At 37.7% G+C, this 16,813-nt stretch overlaps 1 protein-coding gene across 9 annotated transcripts in view; it reads left to right on the top strand.

The window, feature by feature from the left end:
- Window positions 1-16,813, top strand: part of RCBTB2 (RCC1 and BTB domain containing protein 2) — a 60,269-nt gene that overhangs the window by 5,571 nt on the left and 37,885 nt on the right. For 4 of the 9 annotated variants that reach the window (XR_008374555.1, XM_053563127.1, XM_053563129.1 and 1 more), the window contains exons 2-3: window positions 10,221-10,310; window positions 13,120-13,217. The exons of 2 other annotated variants lie outside the window; for them this stretch is intronic. Coding sequence is in view for 6 of the 7 variants with exons in the window: in XM_053563127.1 (XP_053419102.1) it covers window positions 13,128-13,217 (90 nt within the window). In the remaining variant the exon portion in view is untranslated. Of the gene's footprint in view, window positions 1-10,220; window positions 10,311-13,119; window positions 13,218-13,563; window positions 13,626-16,813 lie in introns of all 9 variants that reach the window. 3 more of the 9 variants (XM_053563134.1, XM_053563130.1, XM_053563128.1) reach the window with 1 other exon arrangement.

Here is a 16,813-nt window from a genome sequence, read left to right as displayed (position 1 = left end):
GTTGTGTCCTTAATTAGCTTCTCATCTTGACTGTTATTGGTGTATACAAAGGCTACTGACTTGTGGACATTGATTTTATATCCTGAAACATTACTGTAGTTTTTGATGACTTCTAGGAGTCTTGTGGTTGAGTCTTTGGGGTTCTGTAAGTATAAGATCATGTCGTCCGCAAAGAGGGAGAGTTTGACCTCCTCTGCTCCCATTTGGATTCCCTTTATTTCCTTGTCTTGCCTAATTGTATTGGCTAGAACTTCCAGCACTATGTTGAATAGTAAAGGTGACAGACGACAACCTTGTCTGGTTCCAGTTCTAAGGGGAAAAGCTTTCAGTTTTACTCCATTCAGTAAAATATTAGCTGTGGGTTTGTCATAGATAGCTTCAATCAGTTTTAGAAATGTGCCACCCATGCCTATACTCTTCAGTGTTCTAATTAGAAAAGGATGCTGGATTTTATCAAATGCTTTTTCTGCATCTATTGAGAGGATCATGTGATCTGTATTTTGCCTCTGTTAATATGGTGGATGACGTTTATGGACTTGCGTATGTTAAACCAGCCTTGCATCCCTGGGATGTAGCCTACTTGATCATGATGAATGACTTTTTTGATGATAAGTTGTAATCTATTGGCTAGGATTTTGTTGAGAATTTTTGCGTCTATATTCATGAGTGAGATTGGTCTGAAATTCTCCTTTCGGTCGGGTCTTTTTCTGGTTTTGGTATCAGGGTGATATTTGCTTCATAGAATGTGTTGGGGAAGATTCCTTCTTCCTCAGTTTTTTGGAATAATTTCTGCAGTACAGGAATAAGCTCTTCCTTGAAGGTTTGATAGAATTCTGGTGTGAAGCCATCTGGACCAGGGCATTTTTTTGGTTGGAAGATTTTTTATTGTTTCTTTGATCTCAGTGCTTGTAATTGGTCTGTTTAGGAGCTCTATTTCTTCCTGGCTGAGTCTAGGGAGAGAGTGTGATTCCAAATATTGATCCATTTCCTTCACATTCTCAAATTTCTGGGCATAGAGTTTCTGGTAGTATTCAGAGATGATCTCTTGTATCTCTGTGGGATCAGTTGTTATTTCCCCTTTATCATTTCTGATTGAGGTTACTAGAGATTTTACTTTTCTATTTCTCGTTAGTCTGGCCAATGGTTTATCTATTTTATTTATTTTTTCAAAAAACCAACTCCTTGTTACATTAATTTTCTGAATGATTCTTTTGTTTTCAATTTCATTGACCTCTGATTTGATTTTGGATATTTCTTTTCTCCTACTGAGTTTAGGCTTAGATTGTTCTTCTTTTTCCAATTCCATAAGATGGCTTGTGAGATTGTTGATGCGCTCTCTTTCAGTTTTTCAAATGTAGGCATCTAAAGCGATGAATTTTCCTCTGAAAACTGCTTTTGCAGTATCCCACAGGTTTTGGTAGCTTGTGTCTTCATTGTTGTTATGCTCAAGGAAGTTAATGATTTCCTATTTTATTTCTTCCTGCACCCATCTGTTATTCAACAGAAGATTGTTTAATTTCCATGCCTTTGTGTGGGGTGGAGTGTTTTTGTTAGAGTTGAGTTCCACCTTTAGTGCCTTATGGTCTGAGAAGATACAAGGTAAAATATCAATTCTTTTGATTCTGTTGATATTTGTTTTGTTTCCCAGGATATGATCAATTTTGGAGAATGTTCTATGGGGTGATGAGAAGAATGTATATTCTTTATCTTTGGGATGGAGTGTTCTATATGCGTCTATCAAGCAGAGTTGTTCTAGGGTCTCATTTAAATCTCTTATATTTTTGTTTAATTTCTGTTTAGAGGATCTGTCCAGCTCTGTAAGAGGAGTGTTAAAGTCCCCTGTTCTTATGGTATTATCAGATATCATATTGCTCAGACTGAGTAAGGTCTGTTTCAAGAATCTGGGAGCATTTAATGTGGGTGCATAAATATTTAGAATTGAAACATCTTCTTGTTGTATTTGATCAATTAAAAATTGATTTCTCCATCAATTTTTAAGCTTAGCTTAGCAGGGTACAGAATTCTGGGCTGGAAATTGTTCTGTTTAAGTAGATTAAAGTTAGGTGACCATTGTCTTCTTGTTTGGAAAGTTTCATTAGAGAAGTCTGCGATCACTCTGATGGATTTGTCCCTGTAGGTCAACTGGCACTTACTCCTGGCAGCTTGAAGAATCTTCTTTTGTCTTGACTTTGGACAGGTTCATCACAAGGTGTTTTGGAGAAGCTTGGTTAGAGTTGAGGTGACCTGGGGTCCAATATCCCTCTGAAAGCAGTGTGTCAGAATCTTTGGTGATATTTGGGAAATTTTGTTTTATAATGTTCTCTTGTATGGCTTCCATTCCTCTGGGGCATTCTTTTTCCCCTTCTGGGATTCCTATAACTCGTATGTTGGAACGCTTCATAAAGTCCCATAATTCTGACAGTGAACGTTCTGCTCTCTCTCTCTTCTTTTCTGCCTCTTTTACTATCTGAGTTATCTCAAGAGCTTTGTCTTCTACCTCTGAAATTCTTTCTTGTGCATGGTGTAACCTGTTGCTGATACTTTCCATTGCATCTTTAAGTTCCCTAATTGACTGTTTCAGTTCCTTCAGCTCTGCTATATCCTTTTTATATTCTTCATATCGTTCATCTCTTATTTGATTCTCTTTTTTGATTTCCTTTTGGTTATTTTCCACTTTATTAGCAGTTTCCTTCATTGTTTCCATCATTTCTTTCATTGTTTTCATCATGTGTATTCTAAATTCCCTTTCTGTCATTCCTACCATTTCTTTATAGGTGGAATCCTCTGTAGTAGCTACCTCATGGTCCCTTGGTGGGGTTGTTCTGGAGTGGTTCTTCATGTTGCCTGGAGTTTTCTGCTGATTTTTCCTCATGAATGATTTCTTTTATCTGTTTCCTTGCCTTAATTTTCCTTTCACTTCCTCTTGCTCTTTAAGTTCTCGTGCCCATGGACTAAGGGTTCGATGAGTCCTTTTGGTACAGGACCAGAAGGGTGAGAAGGTTGAAGAGCAAGAAAGGAATGAAAGAAAGGAGGACCGAGTGAACAGAAAAAAAAAAATAGAGAAGGGAGAGGGGGTGGGTAAAAGGAATATTGACAAAAAAGAGAGGCACTGAAAGAGGGAGACAGAGCAATAAAGGTGTACAGTAGAGTACTTTGACACAACCTTAAAAAACCCCACCTTCTGGGAGTGCCCAGTTGGGTGGTTCCCTTGAGGTCAGCAGCTCTTTGCTAACCTGACCAGACACAGTACCCCACCTCCACCAGTAGAGAGGAAAGACAAAAATGCTATAAATCAAACCAAAACAAGCAAACAGAAAACTTTATGGGATAAAATTGGGTGAAAAACCAAATAATATTGGTAGAAACACTAGCAAAAATGAAGTTCTAGTTATTGAAAAAGGCAGCAATGGGAAATTATAATTAAACTAGAAAAAATGAGAAAGAAAAAAGATCTGTTCGGAAAAGGTTGAAATTAAAAAACAAAACAACATCAACAACATCAAAATAAACAAAAAAACAACCAAACAAAAAGAGAACAAAAAACAAAACTCAAAAGAGTTTGTTTAAAAGAACAAAAATCAAAAACAAAGCAGTATGTATATGTTCTTGAATATTGTCTGGGCAACACGTGGTCTTCTGGGGTATGAGATGTTAATCACAGTTCTGATACGACTGGAGGCTGCTGATTTCTCAACCCCCAGCAGGTAGACACCCTAAATCTCTCTTCAGCCCACTTAAAAGGCACTTTGAACTTGCAAACTTGCTGAGCAGAAGCTTTCCCAGGAACATGCTTGTCACTGGAATCTCTGCTGAAGTGGCTATCCACTTACCCAGTGTGCCAAAACCGGTCTCACTCTTCCCCTGAGGGTTAGGGCTGCAAGGTGGCTCAGACCCCACTCTTAGGCTACCCAGTCGCCAGGTAACCGGCTCCCACCTGATTCTAGCTCTGCGACCCTGAGGGCGGAGCTTGCCGGTGTAGATCACTCACAATGGCTTCCTGTGGCCCACAACCAAACACTATTAGCTCGGTCTGGCTCAGTGGCTCACACTGGGGCCCTAGGCAACGGCCAACATTCTCCGCACTCCTGCTCAGGCTCTCCCCAAGGCAGTTCAACTGAGTGCTAACTCCATAGACACCAAAACAGTTCACAGGTAAGGCCTTTCCAGTTTGCAGTCTCGCTGCTACTGAACTTACAGTTGCGGGCGGGTTTAGACCTATTGAACACACGTGACCACTTGCCGTTTTTCCACTGTTTTAGTCCTCCTCTTGGGGTCCAGAAGTCTCTCGCTGACTCCCTGTAGCCTCACAGGGGTGATGACAGGCAGATCCCACCAGCCAGAGATGCCTGGAGTCCTATCTCCCTAGACTCACGGTGCCCAGATGTAAGGAAGCTGTTACTCGGCCGCCATCTTGCTCTCCTTCTTTGGAACACATTGAAATACATTCTTCTTAGTAAAGTACTGCAAGAATGGAAAAATAAATATCCAATGTTCTCCATACTCTTATAAAATCAATACATAAACAATTACATGGGCTTGGTGCTCATAGCTCAGTGGTTAGCTTGCCAGCCCCATACACCAAGGCACGCGAGTTCGAACCAGCCCAGCCTGCTAAACAACAATGACAACTGCAATAACAACAACAACAACAGAAATAGCCAGGCATTGTGGCGGGTGCCTGTAGTCCCAGCTACTTGGGAGGCTGAGGCAAGAGAATCACTTAGGCCCAGAGTTTGAGGTTTCTGTGAGCCGGGACGTCAGGGCACTCTACTGAGGGCCACATAATGAGATTCTGTCTCCAAAAAAAAAAAAAAAAATTATGTGTTCCTAAGAACAATAAAACACTATTCTATAATATGTTCGGGGGTAGAGGGAGGGGCCAGGGAGGATGAATCGTAGGAGGAGGGAGAGCATGCAGTGGGGTCTTACCTAATGTGCACATTGTGAGGGTATATAACACGCTCCCTGGGTGAGGGGCTCTTCTACAAATGGAACTTTACACTGGAAGTGAGAACAATGTAACCTAAATATACCCTCATATTAATTTGAATAAAGTTTAAAAAATTAATTTAAAACAAAGGGGAATACATATTGGTAGCCAATAATAAAAAAAGCCATCATAAAAAAAATATATAAATGCCCCTAAGATACTGCTACTGTTGATGTTTACTTGAATTTAAATTACTACAAATAAAAATTGTCCAGGAAGGCGAGATTTGAGACTAGGAACAGAATTATCAGTGTTGCAGGTGCCATTAGGATTCCTGTTAGAGACTGAAAAGAGAGGTAAATCCAGATGGGGGCATTTGAGAGGAGCAGACAGCTTGCCTCCCTGAAAGGGATATTCATGATGTCCATCAATGCAGGGCTGAGGCGATCCTGCTAGTTTTCATCATCCATAGGGAACATAAGTTCAATTCACATGGTGATCCTGTCCTAACAAGAGGAAGGTTTCCGGGAAATTTAAGCGATAAAAGTTTTTTTCGGCATTAATCTCACTTTGGCATATGTGTCCTTTATGTCTTCAGCATTGCTAATCTAACCTGAGCTAATATTTATCATGTCTGAGCCAGTATCTATCATGTATGTCTCTCCATGGAAGATATTTTGAGGCACCAAGGACAAGTAGATGATAGTATGTGAATAAATCATGAACTGTGACTACATTTTAATATGTTTTGTATTATGCTGAATGTACGTCATACTGAACAAACCAAATCCTAAGGGAAATGAGCCAAGGCCAAGTGGGGCTACCATGTTGTGGGGCAAAGATCTTTCACAATTAGAATTGAGCATATTGAAATGTTTTTAAAAAGTTATTTTAGGTCTATAAGAGCCTAAATTTCAAATGAATTTACAAATAAGCTCCAAATCCCAAGCCATGTTAGTTAATATAACAAAAATATTTCTATAGTTTATGTTGACTATTTTGCTTATTCAAGTGTGCCACTTGCTGGGTGTAGCAGAAAAAACCAAGGTTGAGAGCTCAATAATTTCTTCACACTAAATACAGCTTTGCTTTGGACAGAAGATCTGACTCATCTCGCTTGGTAAAATTTGCAAACCTTTTTACAAGCCAACAATTAAATAAAAATTAAAATAGCAACTGTGTTTCTGTGTTCTCTAGTCCATTTGCTGTTTCTTACAGACATATGGCAATACCTTTTCCTTTGAGGTTGTGCTTTTAGTTTTTAGTTTGTCCATTTTACTTTATCATTGTTCCACTTTAATTAGTAGCCGTGTAAGTATCTTAGTGTTATTTGTTATTGATTTTTGGTATTTCATTCAAGTGGAGCTAAATTACATCTAACATCTTTTTTTTGCAAGTCACATTTGAGATTTTAAATTATTTTATATTTACATATATTTATATTATTTATAACTTGTAGATAACACTAAACAAGCTTTTAATGTTACCAACTAACGATTCAGCTAAGTATTTACTTGGGGACTGTCCTTACCCAATTGAATGGGGTTTGGAACTCAATAGGACACTGATACTGAAAACTGCATGGCTGGTGTCCTAAAAGACATTGGTTTTATTTAATTTCCTGTTTCTTTGAGTACAAAGCATCATCAAATACATTATCCAGATGGAAGACTTTGTTAAAAGCATGGAGTTCCTTATTGCAAGAAAACTTTTTTTTTCACATATTGTGTTTCTTAAGTATAGTTTTAAAGTTGACCTTATATTATCCAGTTTAATTTAAAAATATGTAACACTAGGATTTTTCTGAAGAAATACCATATGTTTTCCACTTTTTCCTCTGGATCACTTCTAAACAGTTATCAGCATTTAGATGCTCCTGACTAACTGCAAAACATCAGCTCTTAAAGACTACCATTAGGTTGGAGTAATGTGGAAATACGTCCCTAAGAACTGGCTATTCTTCTGCTCTATGTTATTTTGTTTTCTCTTTTATATATTTGCTTTCTGTTCAGTGCTTCCTGCCAGCACTACATCAATATTTGTCGAATGAATTAGGCAAATGAATCTATGTCCTATAATCAGCTTAACTTGTTATTTAGGTCAGAGGTATTACCAAGCAATATGACACATTGTGTAGCAGACACACTTATTAATTCTGATTACTTTACCAACACCAATATGTGCAGATTGCCTATTATATGCTCTGTGCAGGGAAATGAGTTGTTTGACCTGGTGTATGTGAGGATTAGGAATGAATATATTTATCATATTATTAAAAGACTGTCTTGACCACTAGTCTTCAACTGTGTAGTTTTTAAGAGTATAGAGAAAACTCTTGAAAGTTATTAAGATTGTAGAGAACATTCTTGGCTCTTGAGTGTCCAGTTTGGAACCTCTAACGATAGAGATCAGTGGCAGGAGCTTCTGCTTGGAGAAGGTACTTGCCCTTCCATTTTCTATTTATGCTGCAAGGCAAATATCAATACATTAAGATTCTGTAATATCATAGTTTTTATTGTATTTAAACAAAGCGAGGAAGTGCACAAGAAACTAGCAAAGCACAAGGCACTTTTTAATATATATATATATATTAAAATATATATATAAATTATATATATATTATATATTTAATATATATATATATGAGCTGAGTCAGATATCCCAAAGCAAACATATTGAAAAAAACGATAAAGTAACATATAGTAAGATGATCTATGCTATGATGCTGTCACTATGAAGATCTTCCCAATATAAATGTCAGCCTCAGTCCTGGCTCCGTGTGGCTCAAAGGAGTAGGGTGCTGGCCTCATTTACCGGAGGTGGCGGGTTCAAACCCAGCCCTGGCCAAAAACTGCAAAAAAAAAAAAAGAAACAATTCCCTCCCGTATAGAAAAGAGCAAATTGGTAAGCAGATTGATACCAGAAGTAGAAAACACGTTTTTGCCATTCTGATACAATGATGTTAAACATTACTTTTTATTTTGGATCTTTCTTGCATACAAAATAGTAGAAATACTACTTCTTGTCTATGTTACTTAGTTATCTTCCTAGGGTATTGATAAAATTTTATTTCGTAGGTACCAAAAGTAATTATGGGTTTGTCATTATCAAACTTCTTTTGAATTCCTGTGCCCATGGTAAAGGGAAAATTAGAATGGTGGAATTCTAAGTATTTTTTTTTTTAACATTGGTTAACCTTATCCTTCAATACTGAGATGATTAAATTGTGAAAATCATTCTGTCAGATGGAAAAGCCGTAGTATACCAATTCCTTGTTTAAATTACATGTTTTTTTTTTTAATCTTTGGTATTATTTCCATCAAAACTTTTCTATGTGGGCGGCACCTGTGGCTCAGTGGGTAGGGTGCCGGCCCCATATACCAAGGGTGGCGGGTTCAAACCCGACCCCGGCCAAACTGCAACAAAAAAATAGCCAGACATGTGATGGGCACCTGTAGTACCAGCTATTTGGGAGGCTGAGGCAAGAGAATCACCTAAGCCCAGGAGTTGGAGGTTGCTGTGAGCTGTGCGATGCCACGGCACTCTACCAAGGGCGATAAAGTGACACTCCATCTCTACAAAACAAACAAAAAACTTTTCTATGGCTTAGCGCCCGAAGCTCCGTGGTTAGGGCCCTGGCCAAATGCATGGGGGCTGGTGGGTTCGAATCTGGCCCGAGCCTGCTAAACAACAGTGACGACAGCAACAACAGAATAGCTGGGTGTTGTGGTGGGCGCCTGTAGTCCCAGCTACTGGGAAGCTGAGGCAAGAGAATCGCTGAAGCCCAAGAGTTTGAGGTTGCTGTGAGTTGTGATGCCACGGCACTCTACCCACTCAACCGAGGGTGACATAGTGAGGCTCTGTTGGTATCCCCAACACATTAAAATGGTATTTTTTCCCACATGTTTTAAAGCTTTATCAGATAGTATACCGTATGTGTCATTTTGTGACTTAGTGATTTTTGGTCAACGTTATTTTGGAGATTTACCTTTGCTGATTCTAAATAATTTAAATTACTATATAGTATATACATAGTTGTATATACATAGTTGATCAATTCTGTTTGCTATTTCATGTTTTTTACTGTAGGGAACACTTGGGTACATACTCTTGAATACATTTATTCCAGTGTTTTTCGAAGTTTAGGCATGACTTAGTAAGATCCTAAAATTATTTTAATGGGCTGAGATCAGCATTTTCTTTTAAATTGAAATAAAATAGGATAAAATAGGATAAGGTAAGTAGAATAAAATAGCATAAAGTAGAAAAGAAGATATCACTAATCATCTCATGTAAGAGGGGGTAAAATTATTTTGTGAAATTTTTCTTTCAGTTACATATATGTATCAAAAGAATTGAAAGACAGTAGTGTGGTATAAATACCGTTGAGTTTTCTCTAATGTGATTATACCAGTTTTCATTCCTTCCATCAGCATATGAATGTGCCTTTTGATCTACATCCTCACCAGCACTAGACTTTTAATTTTTGCAGATCTTATGGTATTGTGGTTGCATTTCCATGGTAAAGTCCATGGGGAATCTGAAATCTTTCAACATGTTTGTTAATTTCTTCTTCTGTGAAGTGCGCGTGTCCTGTGCCCATTTCTGACATTTTATTTATTTATTTATTTATTTTTTGCAGTTTTTGGCTGGGGCTGGGTTTGAACCCACCACCTCCGGCATAGGGGGCTGGCGCCGCTCCTGACTTTTGATTTTTGTCTTCTTTTTATCGATCTGTAGGCATTCTTTATATGTTTTACATATAATCTTTTGTCAACACTGTCAGTTGTGTATGTTCCAAGTATCTTCCCCCATTCTGTGACATATTTTTCCCATTTTTCAGATTTGCCAGTCTTTTCTTTGTGGTTTTTACTTTCATGTCTTATTTTGAGAGCTCTTACTCTCCTCTAAGATCAAGATATTTTCTACATTTTCTTCTTGAAGTTTGAAAATTTTGCTTTTTCACATTCCACATGGGGTTCCCTTTTATTTTCTATGCTGAAATACTATAAACTCTCTTAAGTCTGTGTTTTTTCAAGTTTCAGTGTACAAATTGTTGAAACCCTCTCCCAAAACTTACAATGTGTAAAACATCAATAGTTACATTTTATAATTTTAATATTTTCATAATAGAGCACCTCTACTATAGACTTTTAAATAATGAACTGATACAACCCATAAAGTATATTTTTCTCAGATAAGTAATGAAATGTTAGTTGGTTGAGATAGTATATTCTTTTTCTTTTCTGTTTTTCTCTAATGGAATTTATTTATGTATTTATATTTCCAGTGACATTAACTTTGTTCCAGAAGATAACTTTACAAGGATCTAAAAGGAACAGGGTTAAAGATGACAGCTGCAGAAATTTAAAACAATCAGGTACAAATGTTTTTGGAGGGTATGTTCCTAGCCAGTTCTATAAAATAAAACTGTTTGGAATGTACACAGAAAAAACTAAAATATGCAGTGGAAAGGCATGTGTTCAAATACTGGCTCTGGCCTGGAGTGTTTGGTGACTGTTAGTCAAGTTATTGAAATCTGAATAAAATGGAGGAAATGATAATCTCTATTCCATTTGATTGTTAGAATGATTAAAGGAGATAGTATTTGGTACGAAGTAACTGTTTATTTTCACTGTTACTGTTGCTGTTGTTTATAATGCATGTTTATCACATCATAGAAGTGGTTTTCTGTATGTATAATGCAGAATTTTAAAAAAGTATATATTGATATACTACTGCAATATAATAATAGCTTGAGGAAATCATGTGGTTAACCAAATAACTGTAATCTCCATGTGTGCCATACAAATTGTATTCCTCCAATGGTGCCAATTGGGAGAGCTGATTTTCTCTGTTATATATGTACCACATTGAAATCATGTACAAAAAATAAAGCAGCCACTTTCTAGAATGCTAGATAATTCAGTAATTTATTTTACAGTATTGTAGAATAGTAATCAAGATCTTGAATCATTTTTAGTTCTTGAAGAACTTTCTGATCAGCCGACACAAATTCATATTAATCTTGTGTTTCATGCTAATCAAGTCTTAGTGAATGTCATTTCCTCGAATTGGTAATTTTCAGGAGTTTTAAACCACTCAGTCAAATAAATAGAACAGCCTATTTTCCCAGCATTCTAATTTTAAAGAGTTTAGTTATGCTTGAAATTGATCAAAGACATTGAAAAGAGTTCTTTTGCTACTTAAAAACCCAGTGTTCTATTATGTTAGTACATTACCAAGATTTCTGCTGGGAACAAAGGGGCCTAAAGTAGTAGGATAAAGGAAGTCACATTCTGTTTGGTCCCTTTTTCTTTTCTGTTCTTTATTCTCCCCCCTTTCCTCTCTCTTTTTTTTTTTTTTCCAAGTAAATGTATGGGCAGATATAGAATGAAGCAGTTAGGATGAGGAAAAAGAGAACGATCCCCAATACAGACTCCAATATATAAAAAGTTACATTCTAGGGACGCTGTCAATGGCTGTGCGGTGTTCTACGCTGGGCCACATGCTGCGGGGGGTGGGGTGGGGGAGCGCGGTTACAGTGAGGAAAGAATCATGGTCCACTCACTTTAAAAGCTTGCAAATTAATACAGAAGATAAGTCATATTAAATTATTATCACATAAAGCAGAATATGAAAAGTTCCATTAATGACATTTAAGAAAAAAGTGCTGTGGAAATATGGAAGAGAAGGGGCTCTCAGCCCATGTGGGTAATCAGGACCCACATGTGTGATGGTCATGCTGGGTTTTAGAGACAATTAGGATTTGAACAGATCTGCTAGATAATGTGTAGTAAGTATAAATTAAATATGGCAACATACATTTATGTTGTGAACTAGATCAAGTTTTATACATTTTTAAGTGAGGAATTTTTTAAGCAATTTTTTTTTTTTTTTTTTTTGAGACAGAGTGTCACTCTGCTGCCCTGGATAGAGCACTATGGGCGTCACAGCTCACAGCAACCTCACACTCTTGGGCTCAAGTGATCCTCTTGCCTCAGTCTCCCAAGTAGCTGGGACTATAGGTGCCCACCACAATGTCCAGCTAGTTTTGTTTTGTTTTGTTTTTCTGCTTTTAGTAGAGACAGGGTCTCACTCTTGTTCAAGCTGGTCTTGAACTCCTGAGCTTGAGCGCCCACCTTAATCTTCCAAAGTGCTAGGATTACAGGCATGAGCCACTGTGTCTGGCCAAGCAATTCTTTTAAAAACAAGCTTCTCAAAGCCACTTGCACTAAAATGATTTATGTTCACGTCTTATCTTAGTGTTAAATTGTGAGCTCCTTGAGGGTAGAATTCAGATATGATTTATTTGTATGTGCCCAGAAGCCAGCATATTTTCTAGCTAATGTTGCCAGATTTAGCAAGAAATAAAACACATTTGTTGTTTATCTGAAAAAAATAAATAAATAAATAAAACAAGCATCTCTTCTTTGACTTGTTTCTAAACATTAGAAATGATGATTTGTTATTTCTGTAGTCTTGAGTTATAGTTATTCTGAATATATTATTATTCCTTATATTCTGAGAGACTTTTTTACAGCTAGGGAAAATAATTACTAATATTTTCAAAGGCATTCAAAATAGTGCTAAGGGGACAGTGGCTTGTGTCTACAATCCTAGCACTTGGGAGGCAGAAGCAGGAGGATTGCTTGAGGCCAGCCTGGGCAACGTAGTGATAGTCTGTCTCAACAGAAATTTTTATAAAAATTAAAAACAAACAAGCAAAACCAACTTTGTTAAGGGATACTGTTAACATTATAAAAACAATTTGATTATTGTTTTTATCTACCACAGGCTCTATCTCTACCATACAAAATGTCAGATAAAATGGTCTGACGTTAGTACTTGAAATACAGATTAAGCAAATAGGACCTGATCTAACAAGAAAAAGCAACACAATTAAACAACATTATTAAATTGCTTTTGGGGGGCAGAGAATATTTTATTTATATTTAGTGATGACATAGCTAACTGTGTAAGACTGCACCACAGTGCAGACATATTGCATATCTTCTCACTGGGCTGCACCTGCCGTTACTTCTTGCTGGTGGAACGTAGTCATTGTGGAGATGTCATGAAGGCACAGCCCACTCAGTGCTGTGCCGCAGATTTTTCATCAAAGTCCAGGATAACAAAGCCACATTCATCCTTTCATCCTTTTCATTCATTTCTCCTTTTTTTTCCAGCTTAGCAAATGCTATATTCTTCAGTGGAGCTGAGATTTGATAAGTCTGCCCTGCACAGTGATTTGGAACTTTCCAATCCCAGAGAAAGGTTGACCAAGGTCTAAAATTTCTATTTCCTTATCTGTAGGAAGTCCATTCTGAAATGATAATTTTCTACTCATTTCCTTATGGATTTAGGGGCCTACATATATCTTTAGATTACTTTTCCAGATTCCAGCAAGAGGGTTCCTAGAAGAGTTCCTCCGGTAGTTTCAGAACAGTGAAAACACTTTTGGGGTTTTGTACCTATTACTTCTCATATCTGAACCTTAATTCTCTTATTTTCCCTTCACCATAGTTGAGCCTTAGCTTATTTTCTCTGTTTATTAAAACTAAAGCAATTTTAACCTGTCTAGTTTCATCCAGCGTAGGGGATCCTGATTTTATCACATACTTTTTCCTCAGGGACTGCACAGGACTGAGTCCATATGGAAGAACTTGCTTTTTTCAATGGAGAAAGTGGCAAGGTTAGAAAAAAATCATCCCTTGGAGAGAGCATGTATATTCTGACACATGAAACATTGTTATCAAACATCTGTTGGTCACTCAACAATCCATGAGATAGTTTCTCTCTTTGAGGTCCTCACAGTGCAGTGACTGAGATGCCTACCGATAGTTATTATGGGTATGTAGAATGCTGCAGGGGCCAGCAGGGAACTGATATCACCTGAGGGGTAGGGAAGGGGCCCCAGGAGATGGCCAGGGTGGAGGAGAAGTGCAAACCACCCCATGTTCACAGATAATGCTGGCCCACAAAAGGCTTTGAGCTGAGCCATAATTATTCCATTCCCAGAGATTAAAAAATGATTATAAACTCCCTAATCCCAGATGATATGTTTTTGGTTCATCATAGGCATTCTTTAATTTCGTTTTGTTCCATCCCGTCTGAACATTATAGTCAACCACCTAAGTCTAGCCAGTGTCCAGCTGACGTTAAAAGTTTCGCATCATGCAGCAGCATGCATATTAATTTCCCTCTTGTCTTATTTTATTAAATTTATAAAATACCTGCTCATCACTATTCATAGTTTAGTATAAACTATCATGATTAACTTTTATTTGCCAGTTTTACATTCTTATTTAATAAAAAAAGGTCAAAAGTCAATAAAAGATATAAATAATTCTATAAAACCAGTGTAGTATACAAAGGTGGCAGAGCTTCTGAAATGAAGGCCTAGCATTATCATGTGCTGACTTGAAGTGTTCAAGTCACAAATGAGCCCTTGTGTGAACATGCAAAAGTAGCTTGCAAAAGCAATGTATAGAACTTGAGAGCTTTACAAAATGCTATCAGAGGGCGGCGCCTATGGCTCAGTGAGTAGGGCGCCAGCCCCATATACCAAGGGTGGCAGGTTCAAATCCAACCCCGGCCAAACTGCAACAAAAAAAATAGCCGGGTGTTGTGGTTGGCACCTGTGATCCTAGCTACTTGGGAGGCTGAGGCAAGAAAATCACCTAAGCCCAAGAGCTGGAGGTTGCTGTGAGCTGTGTGACGCCATGGCACTCTACTGAGGGTGACAAAGTGAGACTCTGTCTCTAAAAAAAAAAAAAAAGTTATAAGAAAAATTTCCCATTTTTCCTCAGAACAAATTTTGTAAAATAAAAGAATGGGTTCACAGAATTAGCGATGAAATTACTTTGTTACATACAAAATGGTATAATGCTAGGAAATCCTCAAAAGGTGAGGTGTTGGTCTTTTTTCTTAAGAAAAGAAATTTTTTTTGGCCACATGTGACTCACATTTAATTTTGATTCCATGCACATAGGCTGTATTTTAATTTGAATTGTGACAACTTGACAGTTGTCTGTAATTCAGTACAATATACTAACGCACTTGTTCCTTCATGCTGATGGAGAGTATGGTTATATAGATAACCCAAAAGAATGATAAGATACAATTTTATGGTAGATGTATTTCCTTAATTATATTTCCCTGGAGCTAAGATTAAAATTTCACTACTTTTAATTTCCCAAACAGATGCCAGGTAAAGGCAAGGGAGGTGGGTTAAATTTGAGCAAAGTAATAAGAGAAGTCTGGTCTGGGTGAATTATCACCTACGGTAGTGATATGTGAGGTAAGGAGGGTTTCTTAGGCCTAACCAGGACTGTGAATTCCAGAGACAAGATCTTAATGCTGAACATTGCTAAGACTCCCATTGGTAATGCTTCCGTTTCCCATACATATTTTTCGATTGCCCACACTTGGCTTTTGCTCAGTGAGATTTGTACTTGGCAGTTGGGCATAGAGTTGATTGGGTGCCTTTTCCAGGGACAGCTGCTGTCATGTGGGAGGGGCTGTAGTGGAATTGAGACTCCTATAGGGCACTGTGTGTGTGAATCCTTTAGACATTGTCTGGTGAGTTTTTTGGTCCGAGAACGTTTTTGTTTTCTGTGAACAAAGATGCTGTAATCCTTTGAGACTGATCCAGGTTGAGTACTCCTTATATGAAATGTTTGGGATTAGAAGTATTTTGGAATTTTTTTTATTTTGGAATATTTGCATTATATTTACCAATTGAGCATCCCTAATCTGAAAATCTGAAATCTGAACTGTTGTAATGAGCATTTCCTGTGAGTATGACCTTGAGCATCATATTGGTACTTAAGAAGTTTTGGATTTTGGAGCATTTCTGATTTTGGATTAAGGATGCTCAACCTGTATTAAATATTTACTCCAAAGAAGTATGCATGTATTCTATAAATTAGGTCATTAGTTCCCTATGTAATAATAGTTCCCCCACAGACTTAAAAAATGAGTTTTTTATGACTAACCTCCAACAATTAGCCTTCTGACAGAGATTTAAAAAGCAGTATAGCTGGGCGCAGTGGCTCATGCCAGTAATCCTAGCAATCTGGGAGGCTGAGAAGGGTAGATAGCTTGAGCTCATGAGTTCGAGACCAGCCTGAGCAAAAACGAGACCCCGTTTCTACTAAAAATAGAAAATCTGAGGCAAGAGGATCGCTTGAGCCCTAGAGTTTGAGGTTGCTGTGAGCTATGATGCTACGGCACTCTACTGAGTGCACAGCTTGAGACTCTGTATAAATAAATAAATAAATTAATTAATTAAAAAGCAGTATAGTCATATCTCCTTGTACTTAGATTTGTTCATTAAATTGTGATCTCCTTGAAAGGAATGAGTGTTTTATTTTTATGTCTTTAATGATACTATCAGAATTGTCATGAGAAGCATAAAATGTACAAACTGGAGGTTACATTAAAAACACACACACACACACACACACGCACATATCCATACATATCCCACTAGTCAGCAGAATCAGAGGTGGGATAGGTAGGTTTTTGTACAGGGGGCCAAGAAGAATGTTTAGAACTGAAGATCGGTAGTATTTAAGAGCTGGTTGGAATTTACAACCTGATTGTAGGTATCTAAGAAATCAGTTGATTTTGTAACAGAGCAGGATGAAATCCAAAGTCTGCTTGGAAGAAAAAAAATGAGGTTGCAGCCAGTCATTGTGACCTGTCACCTGCCCTGCTCGTGGAAGACAGCGACGGTGGGGATTATTGGCCTGTTCCTTAAGGGTTCCATGACAACCCTGCAAATGCAAACTCACATTGGGTCAACCATAGGCGCTGTCCAACAGATAACAGAAAGTGTGTTCTTGGGGTAGAGTCTTGTGACCCAAGTGGCATGAG

This window comes from Nycticebus coucang, chromosome 15 (assembly GCF_027406575.1).
Source record: "Nycticebus coucang isolate mNycCou1 chromosome 15, mNycCou1.pri, whole genome shotgun sequence".
In the NCBI taxonomy this organism is placed as follows: domain Eukaryota; kingdom Metazoa; phylum Chordata; class Mammalia; order Primates; family Lorisidae; genus Nycticebus; species Nycticebus coucang.
Note: the sequence above shows the minus strand (reverse complement) of the source record. Positions and strands in the feature narration are given on the sequence as shown.